General features: G+C 41.4%; 1 protein-coding gene across 1 annotated transcript in view; it reads left to right on the top strand.

Annotated features, from left to right (window-relative positions):
• The first annotated feature begins 377 nt into the window (after positions 1 to 377).
• Positions 378 to 12,051, top strand: part of MEIS2 (Meis homeobox 2) — a 223,724-nt gene continuing 212,050 nt past the window's right edge. The window contains 7 exon segments of the mRNA XM_001370551.5: positions 378 to 1,565; positions 2,721 to 2,778; positions 2,781 to 2,952; positions 4,533 to 4,674; positions 5,401 to 5,451; positions 6,475 to 6,525; positions 7,438 to 7,587. Coding sequence (XP_001370588.2) covers positions 1,554 to 1,565; positions 2,721 to 2,778; positions 2,781 to 2,952; positions 4,533 to 4,674; positions 5,401 to 5,451; positions 6,475 to 6,525; positions 7,438 to 7,587 — 636 coding nt within the window. The 5' untranslated portion in view covers positions 378 to 1,553.

Below are 12,051 nucleotides of genomic sequence, written 5' to 3'. Positions count from 1 at the left end.
AAAAGAAAAGAAAAGAAAAGAGGAAAACCACGTAAAGCATACGCTAAAGCAATTGAGGCAGAAGATATTTAGGATTTTGTAAAAAAAAATAAGGTTAAAAATCAAAACATCTAATATTGTACCGTACTTTCTGCAGTTTTCCTGTCCCTGCCTCTCTCTCTCCCTGTCTCTCCCATACACACTCCTCTTCCTCTCCCCCTCTCCTGCACAGTCTCCCTCTCTCTCCCCCTGTATGAAAAGGAACGCTGATTTGCTATGGGTATGATCTGTTGTGTGGCTCTCCCACCCACCCCCCTCCCCCCACTCCACCCCCCCTCCTCCTCCCCGTGTGGAGTTGAAGCAGTGCTGATTGCATACTCTGCATATCATAGGCTTTAGTCTCCTCTCTCCCTCTCCCTCTCCCAGTATGTCTCTGTTGTAGGACTGGCTATGGCCACCACGACTTCCGGGTTCCGTCATTTCATTCTCCCGCCGATCAGCGCTGCAAAACTGAGTCTCTTCTATAAGCCAGGCAGCAGCCAACCTGCCAACACTTACTGACACTCACTCATCTCACAGAGAGAAAGAGAGCGAGAGAGAGAGAGAGAGAGAGAGAGGTGAGTGAGCGAGCGAGGAGAGCGATCGAGAGAAGAGAGAGAGAGAGAGAGAGAGAGAGAGAGAGAGAGAGAGAGAGAGAGAGAGAGAGAAGAGAGAATATCTACCAGGAAAGAGAGGGGGAGGAAGTCCAGTTTTTGCAACTATTAATTTTTTTCTTTTTTCTTTTTTCTTTTTTTTGACTGCTTTACTTGCACAGTACTCTAAAGAGAGAGAGAGAGAGGATCATAACATAGGCATCTGGGGGGAAAGGGATTTTTTTTTTTTATCACCAAAAAAGAGAAGCAGAAATCCCTCGAGGAGTTTTACTGGAAGAAAAAAAAAACGGGGTCTGAAAGATTCCTCCTCTCCTCTTCATCATCATCACCATCATTCATTCACTACCTTGACATTCCCTGGCTTTGAGTTGACAGCTGGAGTGGCAAAAAGCCATGAGACACGACAGTTTGGTTACATGTGGGCTGCTGACGGGCCGATCGTAACCTTCAGTTCGGGGGCTTGACAAAGTTTTTTCGTCTTTTTTTTCTTCTTCCTTTTTTTCTTTTTTTTTCTTTTGGTTTTGTTGTTGTTGCCAACAGAAGGAAAGAGGGGAGAAAAGGGGGAAAAGAAGAGAGGAGGAGGAGGGGGAGGAGGAGGAGGAGGTGGTGGTGGTGGTGGTGGTGGTGGTGGTGGTGGAGGAGGAGGAGGAGGAGGAGGAGGAAGGAGGAGGAGGAGGGAGGAGGAGGAGGAGGAGGAAGAGCAGGAGGAGGAAGAAGAAGAGAAAAAAAGAAAAAAGAAGAAATATCACAGGAAAAACTCTTCGTTGTTTTGCCTGGGCTTATTTTTTTTTTAATTGGAGAATCAGAATTCTCCTTGTTTGGGGGAAAAAAACCAAGAAATCTTCAACCTAAATCACTTTCTTAACCGGACTGGGATATTAAATATACGACACATCCAGGAGTTTATTGGAGCGCAGACTGATGGCGCAAAGGGTAGGTTTAAATCTCCAACACTTACCTAGATATAAAATCCTCTCCTAAAAGGGGCCTGTCCGATGCCTCCTCTTACAGAACTGCTGCTGCTTGCTGCTTGATGATGGCGGCCAGTATTTAAAAAAAAATAGCAGCAAAATTATTCATCGGCTTCTTTTTTTCCCCTTGTGCCTCTGTGTGAGTGCGCGCGCGTGTGTGCGTGTCTGAACGCGCGTGTTAGAGCGGGTGTGTGAGCGGGCGAAAGGGCGAATGTGTGCGTGTGTGTTGTGTGTGCAATTGTTACACGCTTTTTCCTCGCTCCAGCTTTTACCCCAGCAGCGCGATTCCCCTGTTTCTCCTGCTGCTGCTGCTGTTGCTGCTGCTCCCTCTGCTCAGTAGCAGGGGCTGCAGAGGAGAGCTGCTGCCTAGACAATATTTTGCTGCTTGTTTTGTCTCTGAATTTGACAAGGACGCAGGGAATCCGCTGCTAAATAATGTTTCTGGTAACTTTCACGTTATTCCCCCCAACCCCTCTTTGGCCCCTACCCCCGGGGAGGGACTGGTTGTTGTCGTCTTCATCGTTGTTGTTGTTGTTTATTAGCGTTTTCTTTCCTTTATTTTGTTCATTTCGGCTTTTGATTTATTGGATCCTTTGGATGGAAGGAAAGGGGGGTTAGGGTGGGCTCTGGGGCTTCCCTATTCAGAGCAACTCCAGTTCTCCCTTGTTTCCTTTTTATCTCTCTTCTTCCTCTGGCCGAGAGTGGAGCCTCGCCTTGCTCCCCAGACCTTAACCTCTTAGCCCTTTCCTCTTTTGGTTCATAGTTTTTTAAACACACACACACACACACACACACACACACACACACACACACACACACATATTTACAACTTTCAAGTCTTGTTTTGACTGCTTTTTTTTTTGTCTACCTAACTTGTTTCGGTACTTCACTCTCTTCTGACTTTGTGTTTTTTTTTTAATTCTCTCTCTCTCTCTCTCTCTCTCTCTCTCTCTCTCTCTCTCTCTCTCTCTCTCTCTCTCTCTCTCTCTCTCTCTCTCTCTCTCTCTTCTTCTTCTCTGTCTCTCTCTCTCGCCCGTCCCTCGTCCTCCGCTTTTTTCTTTCTCTATCCCTCTGCCTCTTCCCTTTCTTCCTTCCCTTTTCTGACCCGTTTTGACAGTACGATGAGCTTCCCCATTACGGCGGAATGGACGGAGTAGGGGTGCCGGCTTCCATGTACGAGACCCTCACGCTCCACGGCCGATTCCCCCGGTTCACCACCTGAACCACGGGCCGCCGCTCCACGCCACTCAGCACTACGGAGCCCACGCCCCGCACCCCAATGTCATGCCCGCCAGCATGGGATCTGCTGTCAATGATGCCCTGAAACGGGACAAGGACGCAATCTATGGGTAAAACCCTATCTCCTGGACCAAGTTTGCTGAATGGATTGGGGTGGGGGGAGGGTTGCTAACTGTTCATATTTGTGTGTTGGCTGGGGGCACTTGAGCTAGGAATGGAGAAGGTAAAGGACCGTAATCCTTGTCCCACGGAATGCAAAAGAGGAGGCGGACGTGTTCAGTGAATTAGGTACTATTATCTTTTTCCCTACACAGAACCCCGGTCACCAAGAAATTATTCCGCTGCCCCCCCCCCTTCCCTTGTGATCCATGCCTGTTTTAATCCCTAGAAATTTGGCGGAGACTCATCTTAATGTATAATACTCCTGCTGAAAGGTTAAGTTTCTGTTCTTTTGGATGGACCCTAACCAGAGAGAGGCCAAGGAAAAGGGCAAAGTTTCCTGCAAATAAAGCACAACCTCCCCCCCCCCTTTTTTTTTTCCTGTTTCCTACGGAGGCTCTGGTAGTCACTAAATTCAACTGGAGTAAGGAGACGGGTAGCTCCACTTGGCCAGGAAACCTAGATCTACTATTTCTTAGTTCTCTACAATAAAGGAGCAGACAATTAAACTCCTACGGTGAAGTAAAAGGGGCAGGGGTGCTCCTTTGCAAGAAAAAAAAAAAGATGTTCTTGGGAGATTGTGGGGATGTCTTTAAATGACAATTTCAGAGAGTTTATACGGAGCTGGGGGAAAGGGATGGGGGTGCACTACACTGAAGTGTAATAAACATATACTGCCTCTCGGGGGCTGAACGTAAGTGGGGAAAAGAGGTGGGATGGGGTAGGTTTTAGGGAACGTTTGGTAAACATCAACTTACCCTGAAGCAAGAGACAGCTAACAACCAGTTAAAAAGCTGAGTTAGGCTTTGAGAAACACAAAAAACAAACAATTTTCAAAAGTTCATAAGCAACTGTTTTTGACTGCTATAAATCCAGGGTAAAATAGTTCTGTGAAATGGGCTGGGGAGGGTGAGGAGGGGGGGGGGGAATGGACGGGGAGTCTTTCCGTATTTTTACCAATATTGTTATTGCCTTGTCTCGTTATTTTAACTAGACAGCAAGCAATTGTAGCAGGAGGATGGGAGGGGGGGATACTTCCCTTGAAGTCCGGGTGTCTATGTGTAGCTTCATGTTTTCTTTGGGACCTCATGAAAACAAGCCCTTTAAACAGTTTTTGGTTCGACAGTTTTTCCCTTTTAAGGTACAATATCACAGTGGTCAAGAGGTTAGGCTTCTCTGTTATACGCGAATGGACCTGGATCAGCCCATCACTACCATTAATGTGAGATCCCTGCTTGTTGGTTTTTAAAGTTGCTGCTATTTTTATTTCGTGGCAAAGTGTCCGCAGGGCTTCTCTGACCCTAGATTGTAGGAGTTTAAGCCAGTAGAAACGGCTAGGGATTCAGCTTTATCCCCCACCCCCTTTCTACTTTCGGCATTGGCCCAGCTCACTGACGACACTTTAGGGCTGTGCAGTGCAATGAGTGTTTGTATTTGAAACCCCCTCAAAACTTGTTGATTACAGTTCTTCCTCCTTCCCCCTTGCACCCCCATCTCTCTCTGTGTGTCTTTGTGTGGTGCTACCCGTTAGGCACCCGTTGTTTCCTCTGTTAGCTCTGGTCTTTGAGAAGTGCGAGCTGGCAACCTGTACTCCCCGGGAACCCGGAGTGGCCGGCGGAGACGTCTGCTCCTCCGACTCTTTCAACGAGGACATCGCAGTCTTCGCAAAACAGGTCTAAACAATTTTGACCTACTCTTCTCCCCTCTAGCTATAGCCTGACTCTTTTGCACCCTCCCTTCCTAATAATAATCGGATTGAAAAGGCTAGTGGGGAGGGGAGACTAGAGGAGAAGAAAGAAACACAAACTGGCCCCTACCTCCGCTCCACTTTTTCATTCGCCTCTCCCTTCTCTCCATCTTAGTGCCTGGAGGCAAATTGGAACTCAAGATAAATGTAGGTGTTTGTTTTTCCCCCCAGCGAGGAATACTAGGGCTCGACCCTTGAATTAAAATTGACCTACTTCTCATCTGGCGACTGACTCCCTTCCTTACAAATACCTACTTAATCAAGAATTGGAATAAGGGGGTGTCAGTGGTCCACTGACTGAGAAGGTGGAAATCCCTCTACCTTGGACTATTCAGGAAAGATAGGGAGGTGAGAGAATAAAATCCGAAATGGATTAAAGGACAGTGAAAGTGAGCAATAATGGCTTTAGGCCTAGGTTGTAAATTTGGGGGCTCCAGCTCCCCTCAAATGGCTTTTGTTTCAGAGAATTTTTTCCCCAACTGATCCTTACTCCTTTAATGTTCTGACTTGTTCCTCGTGTTATAGCCTATCCTATCCTTTATTCCCTACCCTAATTCACCTTTATATATCCTTACAAGAAAACCCCAATTCATTCCGCCACAGTGGTATAAAAGGGAGCCGTAATTTATGCTTATTTTCCTGCTTCTTATAGGTTCGAGCAGAAAAACCACTTTTTTCCTCAAATCCAGAGTTGGACAATTTGGTAAGATTAGAGTTTTCTGTTTTCCCTGTCTCCCACCTCAATCTCCCTTGGCTTCCCTTAGCCCCCTAGATCCTTAGTGTAGCTTCTGCCATTCTCAAAAAGCTCTCTTTTGAGTACTTGAAGGCAAGAGATCGTTAAAAATTAAAAAAAAAAAAGTGATCCTGTTAAGAGTCCGAGGATTAAAGATCCTGGGGAAGTGACGGGAGAGAAGAGGGAGTTCCTACTAGGAGCCTGAAACAGGGAAGGGGATAGTTTGGGGAGAGAGAGAAGCAAGCAGGATGATTAAGAACGGAATCTAACTAGCTTCACTTTCTGAGTGAACGGGGGAGAAGTGTAGCTACTTCCTTTGTATTGCAAAGGCCGCTTGCAGAGCCTCGGTCAGCTAAAGCCAAGGAAGTAACTGCAGGGCAAAGTAGAGCTCCGTGTGAGGGGGGAGGGAAGGGAAAGGACCTTGCTGGTCGTTTTAACTGCAATTCTTTTGCTAATTTGGATGATTTCAATATTAAAAGTACCACGATCTTCTTTGAAAGATGTTTGCTCACTATTCACCTAGAGCATTTCCTTTTTTATCTTGGGGGGTTGAAATTGCTTTAGTTCGATTGCCCCTAAGGCTCGGCTCCTAGGGTGGGTGTTTTGTTTGTGTGTATGTGTGTGTGTTGGGGGTGGGAGGGCAAGAGGATAGGAAAGAGTGTAGGGCAGAGAAGGAAAAGGATATTGACACCAGACAGGCCTCAGTAGAACCCTGCTTGCCAGTAGGGACTACAAAATGAATATGACAAAAAATAAAGTACCTAGCTTAGGTTCAAGTTGATCTGAGTGGCTGGATGTCGACTGAGTGATGGAAAATTCATAGCAATGTTTTCCTCTCCAGTCGTTTTTCTTGTTCATTTGGGTTCTTCCCAGACTCCAGGCTTTTAGTCACCATGCCTTCATACTAGCCAGACAAATTTCCCATCTCCAACCCCCTTCTTCTTTCTTATCCACTTTCACATACATAATTTCAATTTCAAAACTTTCTTACAGATGATACAAGCAATTCAAGTACTAAGGTTTCATCTTTTGGAGTTAGAAAAGGTAAGCAAAAAGAGGGTGGAAATATCACAGTCTACCTTGTCATGTCCAATTCCCCCCTGTAGTAGAGCTTTGATTTTTAAGAGACATTGGCCAGAGAGATTGGGCCCCAGGGGCATCTCTCTCAGGGTTGATATATTGTAGTCAGTGCAAGAAGATAATAGGGGCTGCCCCCAAACCATGCCTATCAGAGGGGGGCTTTTCTTCAAATGGTCCTTTAGCCAGGTTCTTCATTTGGTATTGCGGAACATAAGAAAGGTGGATAGCATAATTTGGTAAATGTATTTTTAATTATTCCTTCCCAGGACATCTCCATTCCCACTCCACCCCCAAATACAGGATTATTTTGAAATGCAAATAAACCACCCAATTCGAATACCCAATCTTTCAATTTCTCCATTAACCCCAACTCATCTCCCCATCAAGAAATGCATATAGATTTGTGCATACAGAATTACCTGCCATAGGTATTTTACAATCTATATATTTATCCCAGTTCAAACAAATCTGCTAGAAATTTACAAGCAGTACTTTGCTGACATAAATTCTCTAGAGGGATCTCAAGTCCGATATTTTTAATATTTTGATGTTACCATCTAATGGGATTTGCCTCTCAAAAATCCCAGTTTGAACCTACTATTTCAATTTCTTTCTCTTTCTTTTGTCTTTTAACTTCTTGTTTTGGGTGGTCTCTGGAGAATAATATATGCTGCAACAATTTCTCTATTGTTTCCTCGACTTTGACTATTCTACTCCTTAATTAGAGTTACTCCAGGGATACCTCACATCGTTGTTCTTCCTAAACATAACCTTATACTGTATTTCTCCTTAAAACACATACACAAACACACACATAAACAAAGAATAACAAAATAATCATTAAAAAAACTTATATGACCTTTCTTTTTTTTCAAGGTCCATGAGCTGTGCGATAACTTTTGCCACCGGTACATTAGCTGTTTGAAAGGGAAAATGCCCATTGACTTAGTTATTGATGAGAGGGATGGCAGCTCCAAATCTGACCATGAAGAGCTCTCAGGATCTTCCACAAATCTAGCTGACCATGTAAGTCTTGTTGAACTCTGACATTCTGATATTTGAAAAAGCCTCTAGATGACTTGTATATATTACCTGTTGTACTATCCTTGTCTTCTCTGATAAGGGTGCCTTCCTCTTCCCTTCATTTTGCTTTTAAAAATTAATTAATCACTTGTTTGGGGTAGGCACAAGGATTTTTGGTTGCTTTGGGCTTTTATTGGAGCTGGTTTTGTTTGTTTCTCTTGATTCTCTTCCTTCTTCCTTACTTTCTGCACTGTCCTGGGGAAGTTGTTTGTAGAGACAGCAGAGTGATTTGCGATGATAATTTGTCAAGTTTCCTGTATCTGGGCGACTTGTAGTGCTAGCAAATTGTTTGTTTGATGTGGTGACCGGTGCCTTTTCTGCCTTACAACCCTATAATCTATGCAGCTGAGAAAGAAAATAGAGGCAGGAAAAGCTGAGGAGGATGTGAAGAGGATTGGGGAGGGGGCAGGCGGTACAGGCAGGAGGATGGCAGGGAGAAAAGAACACTTTGGGGGGAAAGTGAGTACTGATTTTTATCTTTTCCCATACAGATGATAGAGTTGAGAATTACTGGCAATTTTACATTGTGGTAGTGGGGAAAATGAGGATGGGGCCTCACTGAAGAGAGTTTTCAATGCTTTTGCTTTATAACAACTTATTGTCAGAATATGGACTTATTGCCAAATGCCTGAAGCATCTTCATAATAAAAGACAGTAACCTTGATGAACCAATTATTAGCAATGTATTACAGAAAGCTGGAGAGAATTATGATTGGGTAACCATAGGTTAGTGGTTATTTTAACACTTTAACAGTTGGTGAAGGAGTAGGGTGGGTATAGTAAAGGAGCACTTGTGTTTTTCAGGCAAGGGAAGGAGGTTTCTTTCTATTCTGTTTTTTTTAATTCTATTTTGGATCAGATCTAGTGAATCTGATGCTTTAAAAAACATATGTAGTGAGACTAGAAATTTGAAAAAGCAATGAGAAGAGAGATTGCAGCTGGTAGTGAAGGAAAGAGTGGCTAGGTTAAAAAAGAGTGGGTGTGAACTACAGTTTATTTATAGGAACCTGCCTTAGGGGTGGGGAAAAGGGGTTTACACAGATTAGATTCAATTGAACTCATAACCTAAATGATATAATCTAATAACCTAGTGGTTGAAATATTAATTTAACACTTGATGTGAACTTAAGCCCTGAAAATTGTTCTTTGAAGTAGGAAGATAGTTTTCCTCTTCCCTCATCCTCCCCCATCCCTAGGAGTCAAGATTAAGGGGATTTGAATTCAAGGAGAAGAAACTTCTACAGTTGCCCTCCTTAACTCTACCCCTTTTTGAAAAAAAAAAATGAATTGAATCTTATTTCATATATATGAATTTATATATACACATATTAATCCCATGCATATGTGTTTACACATATGAATTTAATATCTATCCTTTGTACTAAATGGGAGGGAAGAATAAGAATGAGGTTAGATTTTATATATTTAAATATATCTATATGTGTATTATGTGTTTATATGTATGTATACTTGAGATGATTGAGATGCACAAGTTCTGAGACAAATGCACTGGGGTTGAAAGCTTTCTAATCTATTTCTTCTATTCTCTTTTGAAATGAAGTGGGGAGAGGTTGGGGGAGACTTTTAGGGAGCGATTTTTCTATTAAGTGAAATCAAATGGGTTACAGCAGTGACTGAAAGTTTATTTGCTAATCTGTTCTGTGATTTGTGGATGTGGTCTATGAGGTATGACATTCCATTCCAAAATGTGTTTGTTTGTTTTTAGTGTTTCTTGACCCCCAATCCACATGCATATGTATCATTAGGGGAATGGAGATGAAAGGGAGAAACCTATTTGCATGGTTTGCAGAACTGGAGAAGTGTATTGGTCCTGTGGAACACAAATCTCTTCTAATTTCTTTTTAAAGGGATCCCAACTTGTTGGCTTTATAGTAGAGGTTCTTGACAACAGTTTTTTTTTTTTTTCAAGAGGTTCTGTAGAAATAGAAAGGGCTTGTGTTTATATTTAAGAGATTAGATAGATTAGCCTGTTTAGGATTTCAGCTGATGAAAAATGCTTAAGTCATTTTGAGATACTCTATTATGATATTTCATATTTAAATTAATGTGCCACAAAGAAGGGACTAGTTTAGAAGTTACTATTTTAATGATTTAACAAACATCTTAGCTAAAAAAAAAGAATTCTTATTAGCTATGGTGTCGTCATCCTCACCCATCCCTCTCAAAAAACATATACACAGAACAAATTCAAGCAAACAAGACAACTGATTTATCTCAAATCCATTTGTTTGTCACCTCATTCCTAAAAGAGGCAAACTATAGCTTAACCCTCTCCCCCTCATTATATGTTTGGAGATGAAACAATAATCTATTCCACCATCACTCCATCCCTAGTAGCAATGAAACTATGCCTCCCTCGGTGAGATTTTACTCAACACTTGTTGACTTGATTTGCCTTAGGATGTTGAGTGATATAAGTGAATAACCATTTCTAGACTATCTGAAACCTCCATTTGCACCATTTCAGAAGTAATATTATACAACCTGTACATTTGTGGTGCTTCTTTCTGGGGCTATCTTCCCCTAAAAGAGCAAAAATTTACTTTCAGTTTAGACTTCCCTTCTTCAGACCCCTGTCCTCTACACCTATCTCTAACACAGAATAAATTAAAATTAAAATTAAAAAAACATTTTAAAAAAGCAAAACCAGCACTGAAATAACAACTGAAAAGTAAACCCCAGTAGAAAAAAATTAGCATGCAAATATATCTCATTTGAACATCCAGATTTGCTTTTTTTAAATTTGCTTTGATATACATATTTAATACATAGCCCCAGGCTGGATCTTATTTGGTAAAAGTTGGTATTGAGGTGATAAGGAGCCACTTCAAGAAGGACAGAGACAGCATATGTTTTCCCTGTTTTATCTGTTGGCCCACTGTTCTGATCCATTGAGTTTCCTCATGGTTTTATTTGCACATGAAATAGTGAGAGCATTTCAACTTATTGGCTATGAATAATGACAGTTAAAAAGAAATATAGTTTAATTTGTTGTACGCCAAGGTTTCTCTTCTGGAGGTGACAGTTTGTGACAGCTCTTTGACACCCCCAAAACACATACACCTCTATCTTATGAAGTGTTAGTCAGCTACACTGCATGCCTGCGTGTGTATGTGTGAGCAAGTGCGTGCGCGTGCAGGAGTACATGAGTGTGTATGTCTGTGGGTTGTGGGAGGTGTGGGGAGAGGGGGCAGCAGAGGAATATTAGGTAAGAATACAGCTTTCAGTAGTATTCCTGTTAGCAGATACTAAAATAGAAAGGAATCAAAAGAAATATCAGAAGTGCAAGTGTGACTGGGTGATTTTTAAGAGTGGCTTTTAGAGGTTGTGAACTAGACTGCTACGGTGCCAAACTGCCCAGCTCCATAATTTATAAAAAACTTGGCTCCTCAGAAGTTATATAGGTACAGTGAAAGCCATCGGATCCATAGTTTTACTTGCAATAATGAATATATTGAATTTATCTTACTGAAAACCAGCATAATAAGCATAAAGAGACAAGGAAACTTGGAAATCAAACAGTATCCGTTAGAGTCACGGGAAATTCACAATTTTGGTTATCACTCCATTATGTTTAGTAAATATAATAGCACATAATTATCATTTGCATTTTTAACACTGTAATTATTTTTTAAGTGTTCAAAGGTATTAGCTGCAGGTAGGAAACAGGCAATTATAGTCACACTCTGGCTCAATCAGAACATCAGGGAGAAAAGATAAAGAGGAAAGAAAAAAGAACTGGACTCCAGCTGTAGTTCATGTCAATTTTCTCAGTCATTCAGATTTATCATATTTACAATAAACATGTCAAAAAATCAATTTTTAAAAAATAGATCCTACTTGAAAGCTCTCTTTTCTATTGAATATCTATGACTTTTTTCAGTCTATAATCTTTCAGAAAACTTAAAGATATTTTTATTTTATTTTGCACATAGCTTTGCCTGTTGACAAATGAAACATGATTTCCTCCCTGAGTCAAGTTCAGAGCTTCCTTGATATTAGTGTACTTGCATATAATCTTCAAAATTAATGAGAAAAAGCAACTCTATTTTGCTCTATAAGAGAAAATATATCCATTCAGTTCAGTGCAGGTGTCTTAAATTTATACCAATTTGATTTAAAGCTTAATTATTCATGCTAACTTTTATATTTTAAGATTATAACACGCTGTGTCTTCATGTAATATGTATGAATTACTTCTTTCAGAGATGAAAAGTATATAATAACTTTTTCTGGGCTGGAATATTTAAGTAAGGGTCCTGAGATAAAAGTCTTCTGCAAATTCTGTAGAAAACAAGATGTGGTAAAACAACAACAACAAAAAAAACCAACCCTGTTGTTTTATTAAATATCAAAGAGGAAAACAAATGTGTATTATGATGAAAA

Source organism: Monodelphis domestica, chromosome 1, assembly GCF_027887165.1.
Source record: "Monodelphis domestica isolate mMonDom1 chromosome 1, mMonDom1.pri, whole genome shotgun sequence".
Classification (NCBI taxonomy): domain Eukaryota; kingdom Metazoa; phylum Chordata; class Mammalia; order Didelphimorphia; family Didelphidae; genus Monodelphis; species Monodelphis domestica.
This window is presented reverse-complemented; position numbering and strand designations above follow the sequence as displayed.